Source organism: Hibiscus syriacus, unplaced genomic scaffold, assembly GCF_006381635.1.
Source record: "Hibiscus syriacus cultivar Baekdansim isolate YM2019G1 unplaced genomic scaffold, ASM638163v2 tig00111952_pilon, whole genome shotgun sequence".
Lineage (NCBI taxonomy): Eukaryota > Viridiplantae > Streptophyta > Magnoliopsida > Malvales > Malvaceae > Hibiscus > Hibiscus syriacus.
The window spans coordinates 595,591-614,349 of record NW_024063220.1 but is presented as its reverse complement, the minus strand read 5'-3'; the positions used below and the strand labels follow the sequence as shown (position 1 = coordinate 614,349).

General features: G+C 33.4%; 1 protein-coding gene across 1 annotated transcript; it reads left to right on the top strand.

Annotated features, from left to right (window-relative positions):
• Positions 1-1,087: 1,087 nt before the first annotated feature.
• Positions 1,088-18,208, top strand: LOC120173436 (protein NDL1-like). Its single transcript, XM_039180615.1, has 11 exons — positions 1,088-1,277; positions 16,009-16,108; positions 16,297-16,394; positions 16,536-16,624; positions 16,786-16,849; positions 16,927-17,013; positions 17,098-17,175; positions 17,253-17,309; positions 17,393-17,448; positions 17,547-17,682; positions 17,760-18,208. The coding sequence occupies exons 1-11, from the start codon at positions 1,218-1,220 to the stop codon at positions 17,952-17,954; spliced, it is 1,020 nt and encodes a 339-aa protein (XP_039036546.1). The 5' UTR covers positions 1,088-1,217; the 3' UTR covers positions 17,955-18,208.
• The last annotated feature ends 551 nt before the right edge of the window (positions 18,209-18,759 follow it).

The following is an 18,759-nucleotide window of genomic DNA, read 5'->3' as shown; positions in this document are numbered from 1 at the left end:
AAATGCTTTGATTACTCCAAATTTTCTGTTCGTATTTCATCTATCAAATTGTGTGTTACAATCGATATTTATAATATTTATGGATCATATTTTTAGGAGTTTGAATCTTAGTAAAACTCTATCATATTTTTAGGAGTTTGAATCATAGTAAAACTCTATCATATTTTTAAAAATTTGAATCCTAGTAAAACTCTAACGTTATGTTTGTTTTCCGAATTCCACTAAATCGAGGTTGTTGAGAGTGTTGTGTCTGGACGAAAATGTGTGTTGGCAATTATTAGTTAACTATTAATTTTTATTCGATTATAGATATTTTATTTTAAAATAAAATATTAAATTCAAAGTGTTTAAAAAAATAAGGGTTAAAATAATTATTTTATCAAACAGTAGTGGTGAATTCTCGGTGGGAGTGAGTTTCTGGCTTTTCTCGAAGCATTGGTAATGGTATTGTTCGACCTTGAATACTGAATTATGGGCTATTCACGACGTTCTGCTGCATGCTCGGGACCTTGGTTTGAAGAAAATTGTTGTGGAGATCTGATCAACAAGTCTGCCAATTCAAATGATAGCAGATCGATTATATTTTTAATCCGCACAGCAATCAACAGAGACTGGAAAGTTAAGATTGTTCCCATTTACCGTGAAGCTAATAAAGTGACGGATAAACTGGCTGTCATGGCTAGAGACTGTCCTATTGGTGTTGTCATACACAGTGAGATCCCAAGGGAGGTAGAGGCCCTTGTGGCTAACGACTGAACCCAGATCAGTTGAGTCTTGATTGTTATCACAGTATTACCAAAAAAAAAAGTTTGATGACTAAAATTGGAAGTAAGTAATAGGTTGGTGACTAGTGGTGTAGTTTATCCTAGAAAAACTAACCGAGGGTTAAGATTTAACCAGAAGTGGGGTTAAAAGAAGTAAATCCGTTGGAGTTTCCATAAAGCGTCGGTGGAAACTTCACCTCTGCTCTGTTTATAAAAATGAAAAAGAAGGAAATTGAAATAAAAAATAAATAAATAATTAATAGAGAGGGAGCAATGGAGCGAGGCGTATAGGGAGTTTTCGAGGGAGAAAAAATTGTTTGATTTATAAGCCATCAAAATCGAAGCAAGAGAGAGTCATATACTCTAATATCTATTGTTTTGAAGGGGAAAAAAAGAAAAAAATAAAGTTTTCTTCTTTCTTTGTTTGAATATAACAGAGAAAGAACCACAGCAATGGCTGACTCAAACGATTACATTCCTCTCTATGCTGAAAAGATCTATCTTGGTGGAAAGGTTTTTACCCCATTTTTCTACATTTCCATTTTGCAGTGTTGAATTGAGTTTTTAGTTTTTTTTAATGGAAAAATAAGGGAAGAATCCAATTTGATTCTGCAATATCGAGAATTTTAATGAAATGGGTTTGCTTAGATCTTCATTATTTGGTCAAAATTTGCCTTTTTTTACATGTTGTCTTGTATTTTTTTACACATTTGGTAATATATATATATATATATATATAACAATGAATTTTTGGCATTTTCTTAACCTTGTTTGACTTTTTTTTATATTTGACCTCTGTCGTAATCGATTTCCGGCGATACGACGTGTCTCGACTCACTTTGTGAAAACTCGATTTTGTAAAAGAATTGTTTCGGAGTCACCATCGACCTTTTGGATTAGATAGGTCGAATACCTAAAAAAATTCTTTTAAAAAGAGTTTTTAAGAAAAACGTCATTTTAAAAGATACAACGATCCACGTGTAACCAGAAATTCATTTTTTAGTAAGAAAAATAGTTCAGGGGTCGATTACGTGTGGGGAAGGATAAGCATCCCCCACAACGCCCAAAATTGGTATCCATCGATTATATATTGTCTCTAAATAGTAGAAATCTAAGAGTTCTAATACATATTTAAATTACAATTCCATTATTCCGAATTCAACTATACAAAAATTCTAAAGAAAAATATAAAATATTCTCTTATTTCCAATTGAAGAGAAAATACTACCTAAAATACTTTAAGACGAGTATTTCTCTTTCCAACTGAAATAAAAGGAATATAATAATTTTCCTAAGAATTCAATAATTTTTATTCAACCAAAGAAAGAAATTAAATTCATTAATCCGAATTATATTATTAGAAAAGATAAGTGATATTCAATAATTTAAAAATATCGAGACTTAATCCCTAATAAAATTAGCAAATTGTCTCGATAAGTTTAAAATACTGAATATTTACTTTTCCCTTCAAAATTAATTAATTTTCAATGCAATTAATTTTTTTTTAGGTTTTCTAGTGAGATATTTATTTATTTTAAAATATTGAAAAAGAACACCTAGATCTTAAGACTGTCCCTTCTTAATATTTTAAAATACATAAATATTACCCTTAATCCAATTATGTAATCGGTTAAGTTATGCTAATGAGGCTTTTAAACAAAATAAAATATGATACATTGAAGCACTTAGAGAAAAAATATAAACACATGAATTAAAAGAACCATTTTAAATCTATTTTTAACTTTATTTTACTTTATAACTATATACATATTTTCTAAATATTATATTAAACATAGAACATGATATTTATTCTAAAATATAATAAAAATATAAAATAAAAAATTTATATCTTGCTATAATATTATATACAAAGTAATATATAATAATAATACAAACAAAATAAATATATAAAACATACTTTAATGGTAAAGTAAATAATATACATATGAATCTACTCATTACATGGTGATAAAAATAAATATATAGTAACCTTAGGATCTTAAACATTAATAAACAAATATCATGGCATGAAACAAGAACATAACCAAAACAGAAGCACTATAATCATCATAAAACAATAACTATAGGACCATAATGGAATATTATAAACATCAGTACCCAATTTCGAACACAAAAAAATACATACAAGAGAGGACTAAATTAAAATAATACAAAACCAAGCATCTAATTCGTAAATCTTAAAAAATAAAAAGAAATGGGGACTAAAACGTAAAAAATGCTAAACTTAAAGGGACCTAAGGCACGATTAACCCAAAAAAATGACTATCACGCTGATCATATTAAACATAAAGGACCAGTAAGGTGATTAATCCTAAAACTAGTTGTCATAATGTAAAACAAGCTAAAGGTCCAGGGACCTTAGCGTGGTTTACCCAAAAATATTAAGATATCAACTCTCCCCCCCTTTACCAGATTCATTTTGCCCGTGGATTTCTAAACCCAAACTTTCATTTCCCTTTTCTCTTCTCCCTCAACTCACGGTGGCTACCTATGCTCCGACCACCTCCATCGGTGGTCGGGCTCTAACCCGAACGAAACTAAACCGGAATCCCCAGCCCTCACCCATCTATATTCCTTCGAGAAAATCAATAAGGAAGGTAAGCACTCTTCTCTCCTTTTCTCTTTACTGTATTTTTATGGAAACTACATACATGCATAAAAAAATAAAAAGGAATGAAGAGGAAATGAACCTTTTCTGCCAGGAAAATGAACTTTCTCTGTTTTTTTTTCTCCAAAAAAATCCCCATGTGTTACATTTCAATCGGGTTTTTATAACCCATGGAAAAAGAAAATAAATAGGCTTTAAATAAAATCCTAGATTTACTGTGGTGATAATGTGTTGATGATGGAGCGTTTTTTAATGCTCCAGATATTCCGGGGTTTTGTTGAGCAAGCTTGGACCGGCGATGATAGCTGAATCATATCCCTAGGGTATAGTTAGGTTAGGGTTCTGTTGGGGTATAAAAAATGGTGGTTACAGCTGTCCCTCTTTGCTCATTATTGTGAAACGGGAATGAAGCAAAGATATAAAGCACCATTTTTCATATTGGTCTCTTCTTGTCACATTGCAACATCTTCACTGCAAATGTCAATTCTTCTCTTTCCGTGATAGTTGTCCCAATTGTGATGCCGGTCCAGCTCCTTATGTGATGGATTTAGATGAAAATGTTTGATCCATCTCATTATGTGATGAACGAAATGTTGGTGTTGTTCCAACTCCATATGCAATGGAAACAAGTTAAGGTTGAATAAGTTCTTCTCATTATGAACTTCCTCTCCCTCATCAGATGAGTTCTTCTCATTATGAACTCTCCACTGAAAATGTTGATCCCTTGAGTGAGGTGTTGCTGATTCAACTCCATATGTGATGAATCTAGCTAAGGTTGAATAAGTTCTTCTCATTATGAACCTATTCTTCTTTTTCGAATGAGTTCTTCTCATTATGAACTCTTCACTGGAAATGTTGATCCCTCAAGTGAGGTGTTGCTTATTCAACTCCATATACGATGAATCGAGTTAAGGTTGAACAAGTTCTTCTCATTATGAACTTCTTCTCCTTTTTCGGATGAGTTCTTCTCATTATGAACTCTTCTTGAAATGTTGATTCACCTCCTTCTGGGTGAATTTGAAAGGAACAAGTTCTTCTCATTACGAACTTTCTCCTTTAGGACGAGTTCTTCTCATTATGAACTCTTATAGAAATGTTGATCGGTTTATCCTCTCTTTGAAGAGTTTTAATCCTGCAAAAAAAATATTGTGTTAGTGATTTGTATTTAAAGTACCCAAGGGTAATGACCCGATGGTCCTTAATTCTGCTGAGATCCATTTCTTTCAATGGTGACAAATATAGAATGATTCTCTGCTGAAGTCGAGAAATGAAATCTTTGTTGACTCTTTGAATTCCTTAATACTGCAATTTGCTGAGTTTTTGTCTTTGTTGGGTCCATCTTGGAAACGACAATGCTCATTCTCATTGAAGTGGCCTAGAAAAGTCAAGTTGGAAGAAAGGCATTATTGAAAATGCTTCTAGGGAAAAATCTTAAGAATGACTCATGTGACATCCCATAAAAACGGTCCTAAGAAGGACTCAAACAATTCTCTAGAAAAATGATCCTAAGAATGATAAAATAATTTTTCAAACTAGACTTTATAGATATCCTCATGAGAGGAAAATCAAAATTTGTCATATGTATGAAATGCATGATGCGAAGATGCAAATTCATGTATGAATGTAGGTTTTCTTAATCTGTTGGAAATGGATGCAAGAGCAATCTTCATTGCTAGATCGGTCTTCATTCTTTTCCTGGTTTGATTTTCTTCTTTATCTGCCGCACTTGAGTGTATTCTTTTGAATCTTGACTTTTGAATGGGCACATCTTTCCCCAGTAAAAAAAATTCTTTTGATAAATTTAGCTTCTTCAAAAAGATTCATTTACATTTATCAAGAAACCCCTAAAATTAGGCTTAGCTTCCTTTAAAAATTCTTTGGAGATAATCATCAATAAACCCCTAAAAATCAGGCTTAGTTTCTAAAAACTCAATTGAAAACATCCTGCCCGAAGGTTATATGGATTAGCCCGAAGGACTTATCATCTTGCTCAAAAAACTTATAGATGACCTGAAGAATTTAAACATCATACTCGAAAGACTTACTGATGGCCCGAAGGACTTACTCATCATGCTCGAAAGACTTACTTATCAAGAAACCCTTAAAAATCAAGCTTAATTTCTTAGTTGTCAAGGAACCCCTAAGAATTAGGCTTAGTTTCCTTTTAAAAACTCATTGAAAATCATCATCAAGAAACCCCTGAAAATCAGACTTGGTTTATAAAAACTCATTTGAAAATATCAAGAAATCACTAAAAATTAGGCTTAATTTCTTTGAAATTTATTTAAAACATTAAGAAACCCCTAAAATTAGGTTTAGTTTCTTTCAAGTTTATTTGAAAACATCGAGAAACCCCTGAAAATCAAGCTTAGTTTCTAAAAGTCTTCTTTTTTTCGGAAAGAAACTATCTCCAGCGAGATAAAATCTTCTATTTCGAGGGAAACTATCTCAAGCGAGATAAATTTTAGTTTTAAGAAAAACAATTTTGAGTGAAATGAATAATCTTGTTTTGAGTAAAATGTCTTAAGCGAGACAAAATATGTTTTAAGAAAAATAATCTGTAATGAAACGAAATGTCTTGTTGTGAGAAAAAAATGTCTCAAGTGAGACAAAGTCCGTTTTAAGGGAAATTATCTCAAGGGAGACAAAATTTGTTTCAAGAGAAACTGTCTCAAGGGAGATAAAATTTTGTTTCAAGGGAAACATATTCAAAGCTTTTGTTTCAAGAGAAATTATCTCAAGGGAGACAAAATTTGTTCTTTGGAAAACTATCTCATGTGAAATCAATTTTGTTTTAAATATTCCAAAATTTTGGGAGAATGTCTCAAGCGAGACGATGCTTGTTTTGAGAGAAAAATATCTCAAGTGAAACAAAATTTGTTTTAAGAGAAAAATGTCTCAAGCGAGACAAAATTTGTTTTTAAGAAAAACAACTTTGAAATTATTGTTCCGAAGAAAAATGTCTCAAGTGAAACAAAATTTGTTTTAAGAGAAAAATGTCTCAAGTGAGACGACATTTTGTTTCGAGAGAAACAACACCCAAAGAGGCAGAGAGTCTGCTTGTTCCTACACATTGAGGAAATGTCTTCAGAATATCTAATTGTTGACTTCAGGAAGTTAAAGTTGTGGATGGCATTGTTCTTTCAGGTTGAAGACATCTGGTCATTTTCGAGCTTTTATTTCCTGAAATATCGAAATGATGTATTTATGACTACCTATCTTGTATGTTTATGGGTGTCATGATGAAGTTTGTATTTTATGTGTTTGATGAATTATCGACTTTTTCCTCGAGAGAGGGAAAAATGTCTTTGATGTACATGATGATGAATGTTTGATGTAAATGTGCAAATTTCATGTATCATGTATATATGTGTTGATGTATGTATGTTTTCTCAGTGCGAAGTAGAATGGTTGCGAGAGAAATCTTCATTTTATTCCTGGCTCAGTTAGTCTTTATTTCCACCAAGGGTACTCTTGTGAACCTCGACCTGAGACAATTTATTTTCCTTGCCCCATCAAAATTTGCCCAAAAATTTGGCTTTTCCTTGCCCCAGCTTCGATCTTGAGCTTCGAAGGGATATTCGTTGAATTCCAAGATATGTTTCCAGAGAGATTATCTTGTTTGAAAATATTTTTCTTCCTTTGAATTTTTTTTTTAAATTTTGAAAAATATTGAAAAAAATAATAATGCATTATTCTAAGTTTAACAATTGCAACAAATCATAAAACAGGAGTTAATTGAATATCAAAAGAATCAACTGGTCTTTAATCTTTGATAGTTACAAATCTTTGACAAATGTTAGGATCGAAAGGTTGGTTTTGAGGTTGGCTACCTAAATTTAGGGTTTGGTTTCTCGATTCTCGTGAAAATTAGGACATGCCATTCTTTTTTAGTTTGACATTTTGATTGAAGGCAGACAAAATGTCGCAACTAACATAGTCAATTGCTAGACTTTTTAGAAAACTTTTGTTTCAATTCTCTAAAATCTTCCATTTGTTCAACCTTTGTAGGATCACCTAGTAAAGGTAGTGCAGAAATATTGGTCTAAAAATGAGATTTTTGAGTGCTCGTGTGATTTTGACTATAACAGGTGTTCCTCAAATCCCTTAGTCCATATTCACTGAAACTCCTTATTTAGTAAATTTGATTTAATTTACCATAGTTGGGCAAGCTGAATTCAGCTTTATTGTATTTATATATTATAATTGCCTTGGTTTGGCTAGCTGAAGAATTCATGTCATCACAAAGTCTTTGACCTGAAAATCACAGTGGAGCAAACACCGAATTGCCAAGTACCCGATAAATGGCATAGTTTGAATGTAATCTATTCATAAAGCCAGGGCTTTCGAGTTCCCTCTATAACCAATTGTTTTAGCGGAATAGCTCAGCTTTATTGTATACATATATATATTCTGGGTATACGGATTCCATTTCTTAAGCTTGTCAAGGAGAATCTGTTATAGTCCCAGTGTTTGTTATAGGTCAGAAAAATCTCATCTATAGAGTTCAATTTCCAAGCAACTGACTTAAACTAGATTCAACTACTCGACCATTCCATCTGTGAAGATCATGATCATCATTGAACATCATTAATAGAAGTAAGAACCAATTAGCTTAGCAATCTCATGTGCAAGTTGCCCCATTTTGTCAGCTCCTAACACATACCTGAATGCCAAACCCTTGATTGACTCTGTATGTAAGGAGAAAACTAGATCAATCCCTTCAAGATAAGGGTATGAATTGGGGTGTATTTCTGGAGTAGGATCAAGGGATCCTTGTTTTTACAGGGGTTCAAACTTGTCATTTATCAAAGATTTACAATATCAATTATTAAAGTTTTTTTTAATTAACTTGATATTCAAAGAATTTCAAAATTGCCAGTTTGATTCAATACTCACAATCCTTAAATTAACATAAGTTCATTCAAATATCCTTACAAGAAAGCTGGGAAAAGACAAAAAACAAATTCCAACAAAATAATCTCAACATAAGGTGCAGCTGAGGTAGATAAAAACCTCTACTTGTTCATCTAGAATATCCCATTATTCCTAGAAAGTTGGATGTTTAATTGGATTAGGGTCTTTACCCTTATTTGATCCATATATCTCGATCATTTCTCATGTCAGGACTCTCTTGTCAACGATTTTTTCTATCTCCTCCATCAATGATATGTATTTATCAGTGGGATGGCCCAATGCCCCCAAATGAAAATCACAAGCACTATTCTGGTCATAGCCATAAGCAGAAGGGTTAGTCTTCATTCTCAAAGGCCTTGGGGTGAGATATTGACTCTTGATTAAAGGGGATAACAAGTAAAAAATGGGCACTTGAAAAACCTTGAGAGTCGTGTTTTTCCAAGACATCTTTTGTGGCCAGTCTCAGATTACTTCTCTTTTGATTTCCTTCTCATCATTTCCTATTTCCTTCTCATTTTTCAGTAAAAAAGAAGTCTCGAGAGTTGAATCCTTTAAATTTTCCCTACATAGTTTACTCTCATTGTTTTTGCTTTTTTCTTTCTTCATGTCTTTTTCTGTATGCTCTTTATTTGTTTTGACCCTATTAACTCCATTCTGGGGTCCGACTCCCAATTGCTTGATTGAAAATAACTGATTGTTAACATCCACCTCTATAACTCTATGAGCCAACAAATCTTGTACTTGTCGTTTGAAGTTACCATAATTCTCAATGGAGTGTCCTCGGGCTCCGACATGATATTCACAAGAAACTTTCTCATTATATCAACTCGGATGAGGTGGTAACAGCGACTTAGCCAAACGTGGAGTAATCAATTGGGCTTCGAGCAACTTGGAATATAATTTTTTGTATGAAGATGAAGGGAAACTGAGTTGAGGCTCTTTTGATTTCATTTTCTCTTTGACACATTTATGATCATCTTGAAGACATAGTGAAGGATCATTGAGATATTCATTTTGAAGGTTCAACTTTTGACTAATATCTTGTGGGAGACATTGGCTTGCAGATCCTCCCTCATTGATAAGTTTTAAACTTTTGGGGAGTTTAGGTTTTTCATCTTCAAAGCATAACAACCCTTCCGTGATGAGGTTTTGAACCTTTAATCTCATAACCGCACAACTTTCCGTCGAGTGACTAAAATCTCCAGAATGATAACTACATGAATTTTTGACACCTTGCCAATTTGGACGCAAATAAGTATTAGGCTTTAGAGGAATAGGTGTTAGAAGGCCACTTTCAAAGAGAAATGGTAACAATTCTGAATATGACCCTTGAATCGGAACGAGAGGTATCCTCTTTTTTTTCTTCCTGTTCTTTCTAGCCTTCTTTACTGGCATTTGAACTTCCTTTATGCCTCTCTTCTTTGAGTCAGACTCAACTTTCATCTTAAAAGTTTCACCCTCAATCTTCATTTTTCCTAGTTTGATCTCTGTTACATTTTCTAGAATCACACCCGATTGTCGGAATTGACTCAGATTACCATATTCCTCAGCATGTCCTTGATTATTTGCTGTCATCATATTGGCCACAACATTCAAAGTCGCTTTGAAAGCCTCTATAGCAGGATCCTCTGGTGGTTTCTCTCCATGAATCAAGACATTCATCATTTGCATCATTTTAAACATTTGCTCCCTTGACTCATCCTGAAACTTCTTTGCTTGATCATTCATTTCTTTTTGAATCTTGATAAGTTGCTCTTGGAGTTTCTCGATTATATTAACACGTGTTGAAATTTCATTCATGGCTCTTATCTTTCCATAGGAATACCAAGTTGACTCCAATTTTTAATTTCTGCCATGGAATACTCTATAAATTACTCCCAAACTTTTATGTGTGGAAAAAATTTTGAAATGAATAAAATGCGAATATGTACTATAAAAATGCTTAAATGAATGGCATGCAAAGTGTAATGATGCAAATGCAACGAAGGTGTTAATTCCAAAGTAATTGTCATAAAACAACTCCAAAGAATATACATTGTCTCAATACACTGAGGTAGATGGAAACTACAAATCACGTTGTATTGCTCGACTTCTTCAATTTTGATCGAATATACAGGAAACAATCTTCTTTTATCCTTTGCTTGATGAAAAAATTCCGATGTTTCGACTTCTTTTCCAAAAATGCATTTGTTGAGCGACCATATACGATTGACATCATCTATTGTCTCGTGTTGGCTACCATTGTTACTTGATGACTTTAAACATATTATTTCTTTTCGGTTAGTTGTATCAACATCATCGTAGAATCCTTCAAAAACTTGTTTTATTGCATCATTTAAGCTTCATGTATTTCAGCTTGACGTACCTCTTCAACTATTTCCTGGAGCACCCTTCTGGACCATTGATGCGTTTTTGCATTTCTATTCTACCTCTTCGAGTGACATTGTCGTATTGAAAGCCTCATAATGAGACTATTAAATCGAGAATCAATACCTTCTATGACATGATATATATGAAACATGTGTTAATTTCAAGGTAATTATCTTAGAACAACTTTCAAAGAACTCACAACGTCCCAACATGTCAAAGCAGATAAAATATTTATCCCTTCGTGTGACATTGTCGTTTCAAAAACCTTCTAATTTTGATAAATAACTCGGGTATTAACAACATGTTTATGCACAAAATAAAGCAACAAGATAAGGAAAATATGTTAGCAAGAATAATAATCAAAGAGAGGAAATGTATGTTAGTGAAATATGAAAAGATTAAATTCCACTGGTAAATGAACCATAAAATATAGGGAATAAAACACATAGAGAAAATTAAAACCCTAACTGCATAATTTCTAGTTCACATGCAATTATTTAAAAAGGGTCTATCGAATAAATTGAAAGACAAAGATTAGAGTTCAATTCTCCTTTGTGTACACTTATATGGGTACCTATGGACAGAGTTTCACTACGATCTTAGATCGGGTGAGTTTCTACAGTTGACTATATGCAGAATTTCGGTTCTAGGAATAAAGGTACTCGAATTTCCCTTGTCGGTGCCCCATTAGGCGAGTCAGACACTCAATCCTCACCCATTATAGGCTTAAACGGATTGAGTTCAATTCGAGGGGGAACATTTCCCTATGTCTAACACGGAGAATAAATCCTCACGAAAACATAGAACATATGAACCCCGGAAGCTAATTGCTAGGTCTGACACAAAGAATAAATTCTCACGAAGGTGTCGCTTTCACTCCCACTTAAAAGGAAGAGCTCGAGTATAGAGCTTATGTTATGTAATGCACGTGTTGTGTGTGAGGAGAAATTTTCAAACCTTTGACACAAAATAAAATCATGCTAAAACAAATCCAAAATTTCAATATCTGAAATCAATTAAATACAAACATTAATATCCAATGATAAAAAAACAGAATTGAAAGAAATCAAAAGAATCGTAAACTAAATAAAATCGAATTTTCAATTTCTAACTATAGAGATAATATATAACCGATTTAAGGCTTGACCCTCTTAACATCTCCAGCGGAGTCGCCAAGCTATCGTAACCAATTTCTGGCGATACGACGTGTCTCGACTCATTTTGTGAAAACTCGATTTTGTAAAAGAATTGTTTCGGAGTCGCCATCGACCTTTTGGATTAGGTAGGTCGAATACCTAAAAAAATTTCTTTTAAAAAAAGATTTTAAGAAAAACGTCATTTTAAAAGATACACCGATCCACGTGTAACCAAAATTCATTTTTTAGTAAGAAAAAGTGTTTGGGGGTCGATTACGTGTGAGGAAGGATAAGCACTCTCACAACGCCCAAAATTGGTACCCATCGATTATATATTGTCTCTAAATAGTAAAAATCTAAGAGTTCGAATACATATTTAAATTACGATTCCATTATTCTGAATTCAACCATACAAAAATTCTAAAGAAAAATATAAAATATTCTCTTATTTCCAATTGAAGAGAAAATACTCCCTAAAATACTTTAAGACGAGTATTTCTCTTTCCAACTGAAATAAAAGGAATATAATAATTTTCCTAAGAATTCAATAATTTTTATTCAACCAAAGAAAGAAATTAAATTCATTAATCCGAATTATATTATTAGAAAAGATAAGTGATATTTAATAATTTAAAAATACCGAGACTTAATCCCTAATAAAATTAGCAAATTGTCTCGATAAGTTTAAAATAGTGAATATTTACTTTTCCCTTCAAAATTAATTAATTTTCAATGCAATCAAATTTTTTTTTAGGTTTTCTAGTGGGATATTTATTTATTTTAAAATATTGAAAAAGAATATCTAGTTGTCTTAGGACTGTCCCTTCTTAATATTTTAAAATACATAAATACTACCCTTAATCCAATTATGTAATCGGTTAAGTTATGCTAATGAGGCTTTTAAACAAAATAAAATATGATACATTGAAGCACTTAGAGAAAAAATATAAACACATGGATTAAAAGAACCATTTTAAATCTATTTTTAACTTTATTTTACTTTATAACTATATACATATTTTCTAAATATTATATTAAACATAGAACATGATATTTATTCTAAAATATAATAAAAATATAAAATAAAATATTTATATCATGCTATAATATTATATACAAAGTAATATATAATAATAATACAAACAAAATAAATATATAAAACATACTTTAATGGTAAAGTAAATAATATACATATGAATCTACTCATTACATGGTGATAAAATTAAATATATAGTAACATTAGGATCTTAAACATTAATAAACAAATATCATGGCATGAAACAAGAACATAACCAAAACAGAAGAACTATAATCATCATAAAACCATAACTATAGGACCATAATGGAATATTATAAATATCAGTACCAAATTTCGAACACAAAAAAATACATACAACAGAGGACTAAATTAAAATAATACAAAACCAAGCATCTAATTCGTAAATCTTAGAAAATAAAAAGAAATAGGGACTAAAACATAAAAAATGCTAAACTTAAAGGGACCTAAGGTACGATTAACCCTAAAAATGACTAACATGTTGATCATATTAAACATAAAGGACTAGTAAGGTGATTAATCCTAAAACTAGTGGCCATAATGTAAAACACGCTAAAGGTTCAGGGACCTTAGCGTGGTTTACCCAAAAATGTAAAGATATCAACTCTCCCCCTATACCAGATTCATTTCGCCCGTGGATTTCTAAACCCAAACTTTCATTTCCCTTTCCTCTTCTCCCTCAACTCATGGTGGCTACCTATGCTCCGACCACCTCCATCGGTGGTCGGGCTCTAACCCGAACGAAACTAAACCGGAATCCCAGCCATCACCCATCTATATTCCATCGAGAAAATCAACAAGAAAGGTAAGCACTCTTCTCTCCTTTTCTCTTTACTGTGTTTTTATGGAAACTACATACATGCATAAAAAAATAAAAAAGAATGAATAGGAAATGAACATTTTCTACTAGGAAAATGAACTTTCTTTTTTCTTTTTTTCTCCAAAAAAATCCCCTTGTGTTACATTTCAATCGGGTTTTTATAACCCATGGAAAAATAAAATACATAGGCTTTAAATAAAATCCTAGATCTACTGTGGTGATACTGTGTTGATGATGGAGCGTTTTTAATGCTCCAGATATTCTGGGGTTTTGTTGAGCAAGCTTGGACCGGTGGTGATGGCTAAATCATATCCCTAGGGTATAATTAGTTTAGGGTTCTATTGGGGTATCCTAATTTGTATCGAATTCGAGTTTCCTTAAAGTTTGATAATGTGCTGTAATATTTTCGACTTTAAGAATTCATTTACATTTCTTGTCTTCTGCCTTGTCGTTGGAGTTATCTGCTTCTAATTTTGGTTTCTTTGATTTTTTGGAGAGTCTTTCCTTCTTAGATTTTGTTTTTGCTTGTGATGACAAAAGATGTTGGGATAATGGATTCTTCCTTTGGGATTGTTTAACTTGTGTTTGCAGCTAATTGAAGAAACCTTAGTTGCAGTGTTTTAAAAAGCGCACCTGAGGCGCTAGGCGAGGCGAGGCGAGGCATTTAGAAGAAAGTCTCCGTCCACCAAGGCGGTGGTGAGTACATGAGGCGGCGATTCAGTCGTCGGAGGCAGCGAGAGGCGACGAGACAATGCTTTTAGCGATTCACGTACAATGACCCATTTCAGATTGGGATTTAGATTTCCTGAACATGTTTGGCTCGAAGTAAGGGATGTTCCCAAAAGGAAGCTTGTGAAGGACATGGTAATGAGGCTCTTCCATCTGTTTTTTCTCTTTCATTTCTTCTAAGGAAACGGAGAAATGGAAGATTTTGGTGATGTTTAAAGGAGTTTTTTAGTTTTTTCTTTCTTCTTTCAATGGCAGAAGTGGAGAGAGACGAATGAGATTTTAAATAAATGAGATGGTATGGGGCAGAAGAGATGAACCTGGATGCGTTATTCGCCAGATTCATTTTGTTTTAGGACTTGATTTGGGTTAGTCCATGCTGCGGGTAAACTCATATTTAGTCACTCATATATTCCTGCAATTCCTTTTTAGTCACTCAACTATTTTTTTTCTTTCAAAATCATATCTAACATTAGGGTGAGCAAAAACTTGACTCGAGTCAAAAAATTTATTTTTTTAATCTACTTGAATTGACTTCGAGTTGTAATTTCAAAAACACGACTTAAAAAAATTTCAAGTTCAAATGGAGTTATAAAATACAACTTGAAAACCTCGAATGATAGTTCAAATTTTTTAGTAATTAGTGGATTGATTTTCAAGTATGAGTCGAGTCTCTCAACTCTGTATGATATATGTATATCACATATAAAAAATATGAAGAAATATATATGTATTGTAAATGAGTATAAAAAAACCATTTAAATTGGAATCATATAATATCATATTATTATGAATATTTACAATTAAATTTAAATAGACACTCAAAAACTCGATTCGACTCGATAAACATTTAAGTCAAGTTCGAGTTATAAAATAGGACTCATCAACTCGAATAACTTAATTTTTTTTTCTTAACTCGACTCGATCGAACGTGTAGCCCTATCTAATGATACTTTTGACTTTTCGACAAAGGATTCTTCAACCAAAGCACCCACCACTCCAAACATCACCAAAGCATAGCTAACCAGTACCCATCAAAACCACCTTTGCAATATGTCTCATAAAAGTAGCAGCCAATAACGGAATCATCACACCAACGATGTGATACAATATGACATTTTAGGCATTTTGATTATTGATGATGTTTTTTATTTGTCTTTTTGAGATACAAATGACATATGCTATTTGGTGTTTTTGCTTATTAAGTTAATTATTAAGTTGTTTTGTGTTTGAGGTATGGTTATAATATATTTTACAAATGTTTTGTAAAATTAAGCGCCTCGCGTACGTGAATCCCTCGCCTCAAAGCGCCACAAATATTGAGGCTCTCGGGTAGGTAATCGCATTGGAGCGCCTCCCGCCTTTTAAAACACTGCTTAGCTGCACCTTTTTCATTGTTGTTATTATTTTAAAATTTGTCTAGCAGTAAAATTTACATTTTGGCTGCACGTTCGAGAACATTATGGTACTCATTAAAGCTTCAAATGCATCTATTCTATATGCTTAATTGTAATTCTTAACTCTCTCTATGTCGATTTCTATGCATCTTGTATTTGTTTGTAATCGGTGTTCCTGCAATCACCTGCCAGGAACATCATGTACGTACGCGCTGTGGTTCCGTGTCTGTTATAGTATATGGGGATCAAGACAAGCCGGCACTAATTACGTATCCTGATTTGGCGTTGAATCGTAAGTACAATACTGCCAGATACCATAGGCCATAGCCCCTTTGCTTCGAGTATTCTCCTTTGGCTGATTCTGCAATTATCATGATTTATCGTTCATTAGGATGATTTCAGTTGTTCCTCTTAGTCAGTGTTTATTAGCAAATCTGCTTTCTAACAATTGTGTTGTTCCTTCTGTAAAACTTTTTTCAGATATGTCTTGTTTCCAAGGATTGTTCTTTTGTCCAGAAGCAGCCTACTTGCTGCTGCACAACTTCTGCATTTACCATATCAGTCCTCCTGGACATGAGGTTAAATTAGTTGGCATGTTCCTATTTGCTCGATTATGTTCTATGAGCACTCTTTTATCACCTTGGAATGAACTAAATCGATTATTGGATTTTATTATTCACATAGTTTCCTTTCTGGCACTTTCACAAGAGTTCTTCCAGTTGGGAGCAGCTCCAATTTGTGAAAGTACTTCTCCGCATTCTGTTGACGACTTGGCTGATCAGATCCTTGAGGTTCTCAACTTTTTCGGGTAATCTTATTACTAGTGTTATTTTTAACATTGTTTTTATAACACTCTTTAGTTGATGCTGTCATCTCACTTAAGATAGCATCTTAGTACAGAGCCATCAGATTTGGTTGGTGTCAATGTATTAGTCGAAAAGGAGTTTTAATAGATGAGATTCTGTTCAGGCTAGGTGCCGTGATGTTGTGCATGGGAGTAACAGCGGGAGCTTACATTCTCACACTATTTGCCGTAGGTTTCCTTATGATATCTTTGATTAATATGTTTAAAATTTTCTATGCGAGTTAATTGACAGTTTTATATTACAGATGAAATACAGAGATCGTGTACTTGGTTTGATACTCGTGTCCCCTCTTTGCCGAGCACCTTCTTGGACTGAATGGTTCTATAACAAGGTTCCTTCCTAAGATTGCTGGTTATAGTTAACATTCTTTGTGCATAAATTTTTATCATATAACTAAACTGACCTAAAATCTTAGGTGATGCTGAATTTGTTGTACTTTTACGGAATGTGCGGACTGCTTAAAGAGGTTTTGCTTCAACGTTACTATAGCAAGGTATCATAGTGTTTATTTTTGTTATATTTTCACTTCTCGAGTATGTTGAATGATGAGGTTTCTACATATTGCAACAGGAAGTTCGTGGTACTGCTGATGTTCCCGAGTCGGATATAGTCCAAGCCTGCCGAAGAGTTGGTGCCTAACATTTCTCTTTTGCTTTGCTTTAAACACTGAATTTCCGGTAGTTGACCTGGTTGCATGTTTATTTTCTTAGTTGTTGGACGAGAGACATGCCTCAAATGTGATGCGGTTTCTTGAAGCAATTAACGGGTATGACAAGAGACTGTTTCAGTATCATATTACTTGTTTTTATCACACTAAATAAAGAACTTAGTAGTGATCAAAACTTTTGTATCCCCAACTTGCAGAAGACCCGATCTTACCAGTGGGCTGAAGAAGCTAAGATGCCGTACCTTAATATTTGTTAGGGATAGCTCACCGTTTCACTCTGAGGCCCTCTACACGGCGTTCAAGTTTGATAGAAGATTTAGTGCCTTGGTTGAGGTAAGTACCAACTAGTCCATAGTTTTTCCGGATTATGTAAATATCACGAACTAATGGAGGTTTTATTGCTTCTGCAGGTCCAGGCTTGTGGATCGATGGTGACTGAAGAACAGCCAGATGCAATGCTGATACCTATGGAATACTTCTTCATGCGATACGGGTTGTATAGGCCATGCCATCTAAGTGGTAGCCCGAGGAGCCCATTAACTGCATCTTGCATCTCACCGGAGCTTCTCTCGCCTGAAAGCCTGGGCTTGAACCTAAAACCATAAAGACGTGTGTATTGCTCAAAGTTTGACAGTGTGGGGGCGAGAAAGACGGAATTCCATTTATTTTTGTTGTCGGGAAAAGAAAGTGTATAAGAAGGGTAGAGAAGCACAGTTTGGGAGGGGGTGAGGAGAAGGGTGTAGATAAAAAGCAAGGAATCATAATGGGGTAAAACATGGTTCATTCTTTTGTAGGCAGTAATAACGAGTCATTGAACTGTGTAATGTAAAAAATTCTGAAGGAGAATTGGAAATGTATTCATTGTTTGCCATTGCCATCTCTATTTCTCCTGTCTATTTCTAGTATCGGAAAATTCCGATCGACGTCTCCGGTCTTCGGATGCCGATCCCTGCATGCTTTTGTAGTCACACTGTGTCCATGTGTAACATTATAGACACCCATGGCATGACTGAACCAAACTGGCTTCTTGATCTAGCTTCTAACACCGTTTTCCTGTTCATAAAATGGAACCAACGCCGAGTTAGACGATAATTGCCAGGAAAAGACCATACTAACATCAACTTTTAATGCCTTTTCTTTTAAATTCGAATAACGAGTCTTAATTCCCTTCCATGATCTAAATTCTAAAGCTTCATCTGTATCATATCAAACATTTCTATAAAAGGTTTAATTATAAACTTAGTACGTCTATTATATTAAAATTTATTCTTCAATCTCTTTGTTTTAATTTAACATAAATTGATAGTTTAATTTTATAATGCCATTAATATATCCAATTCAAGAACATTATTAATCATTTTCATCAAAGTATTAACGTTAAAATCGTTTTTTAATAACAATATTAATAGC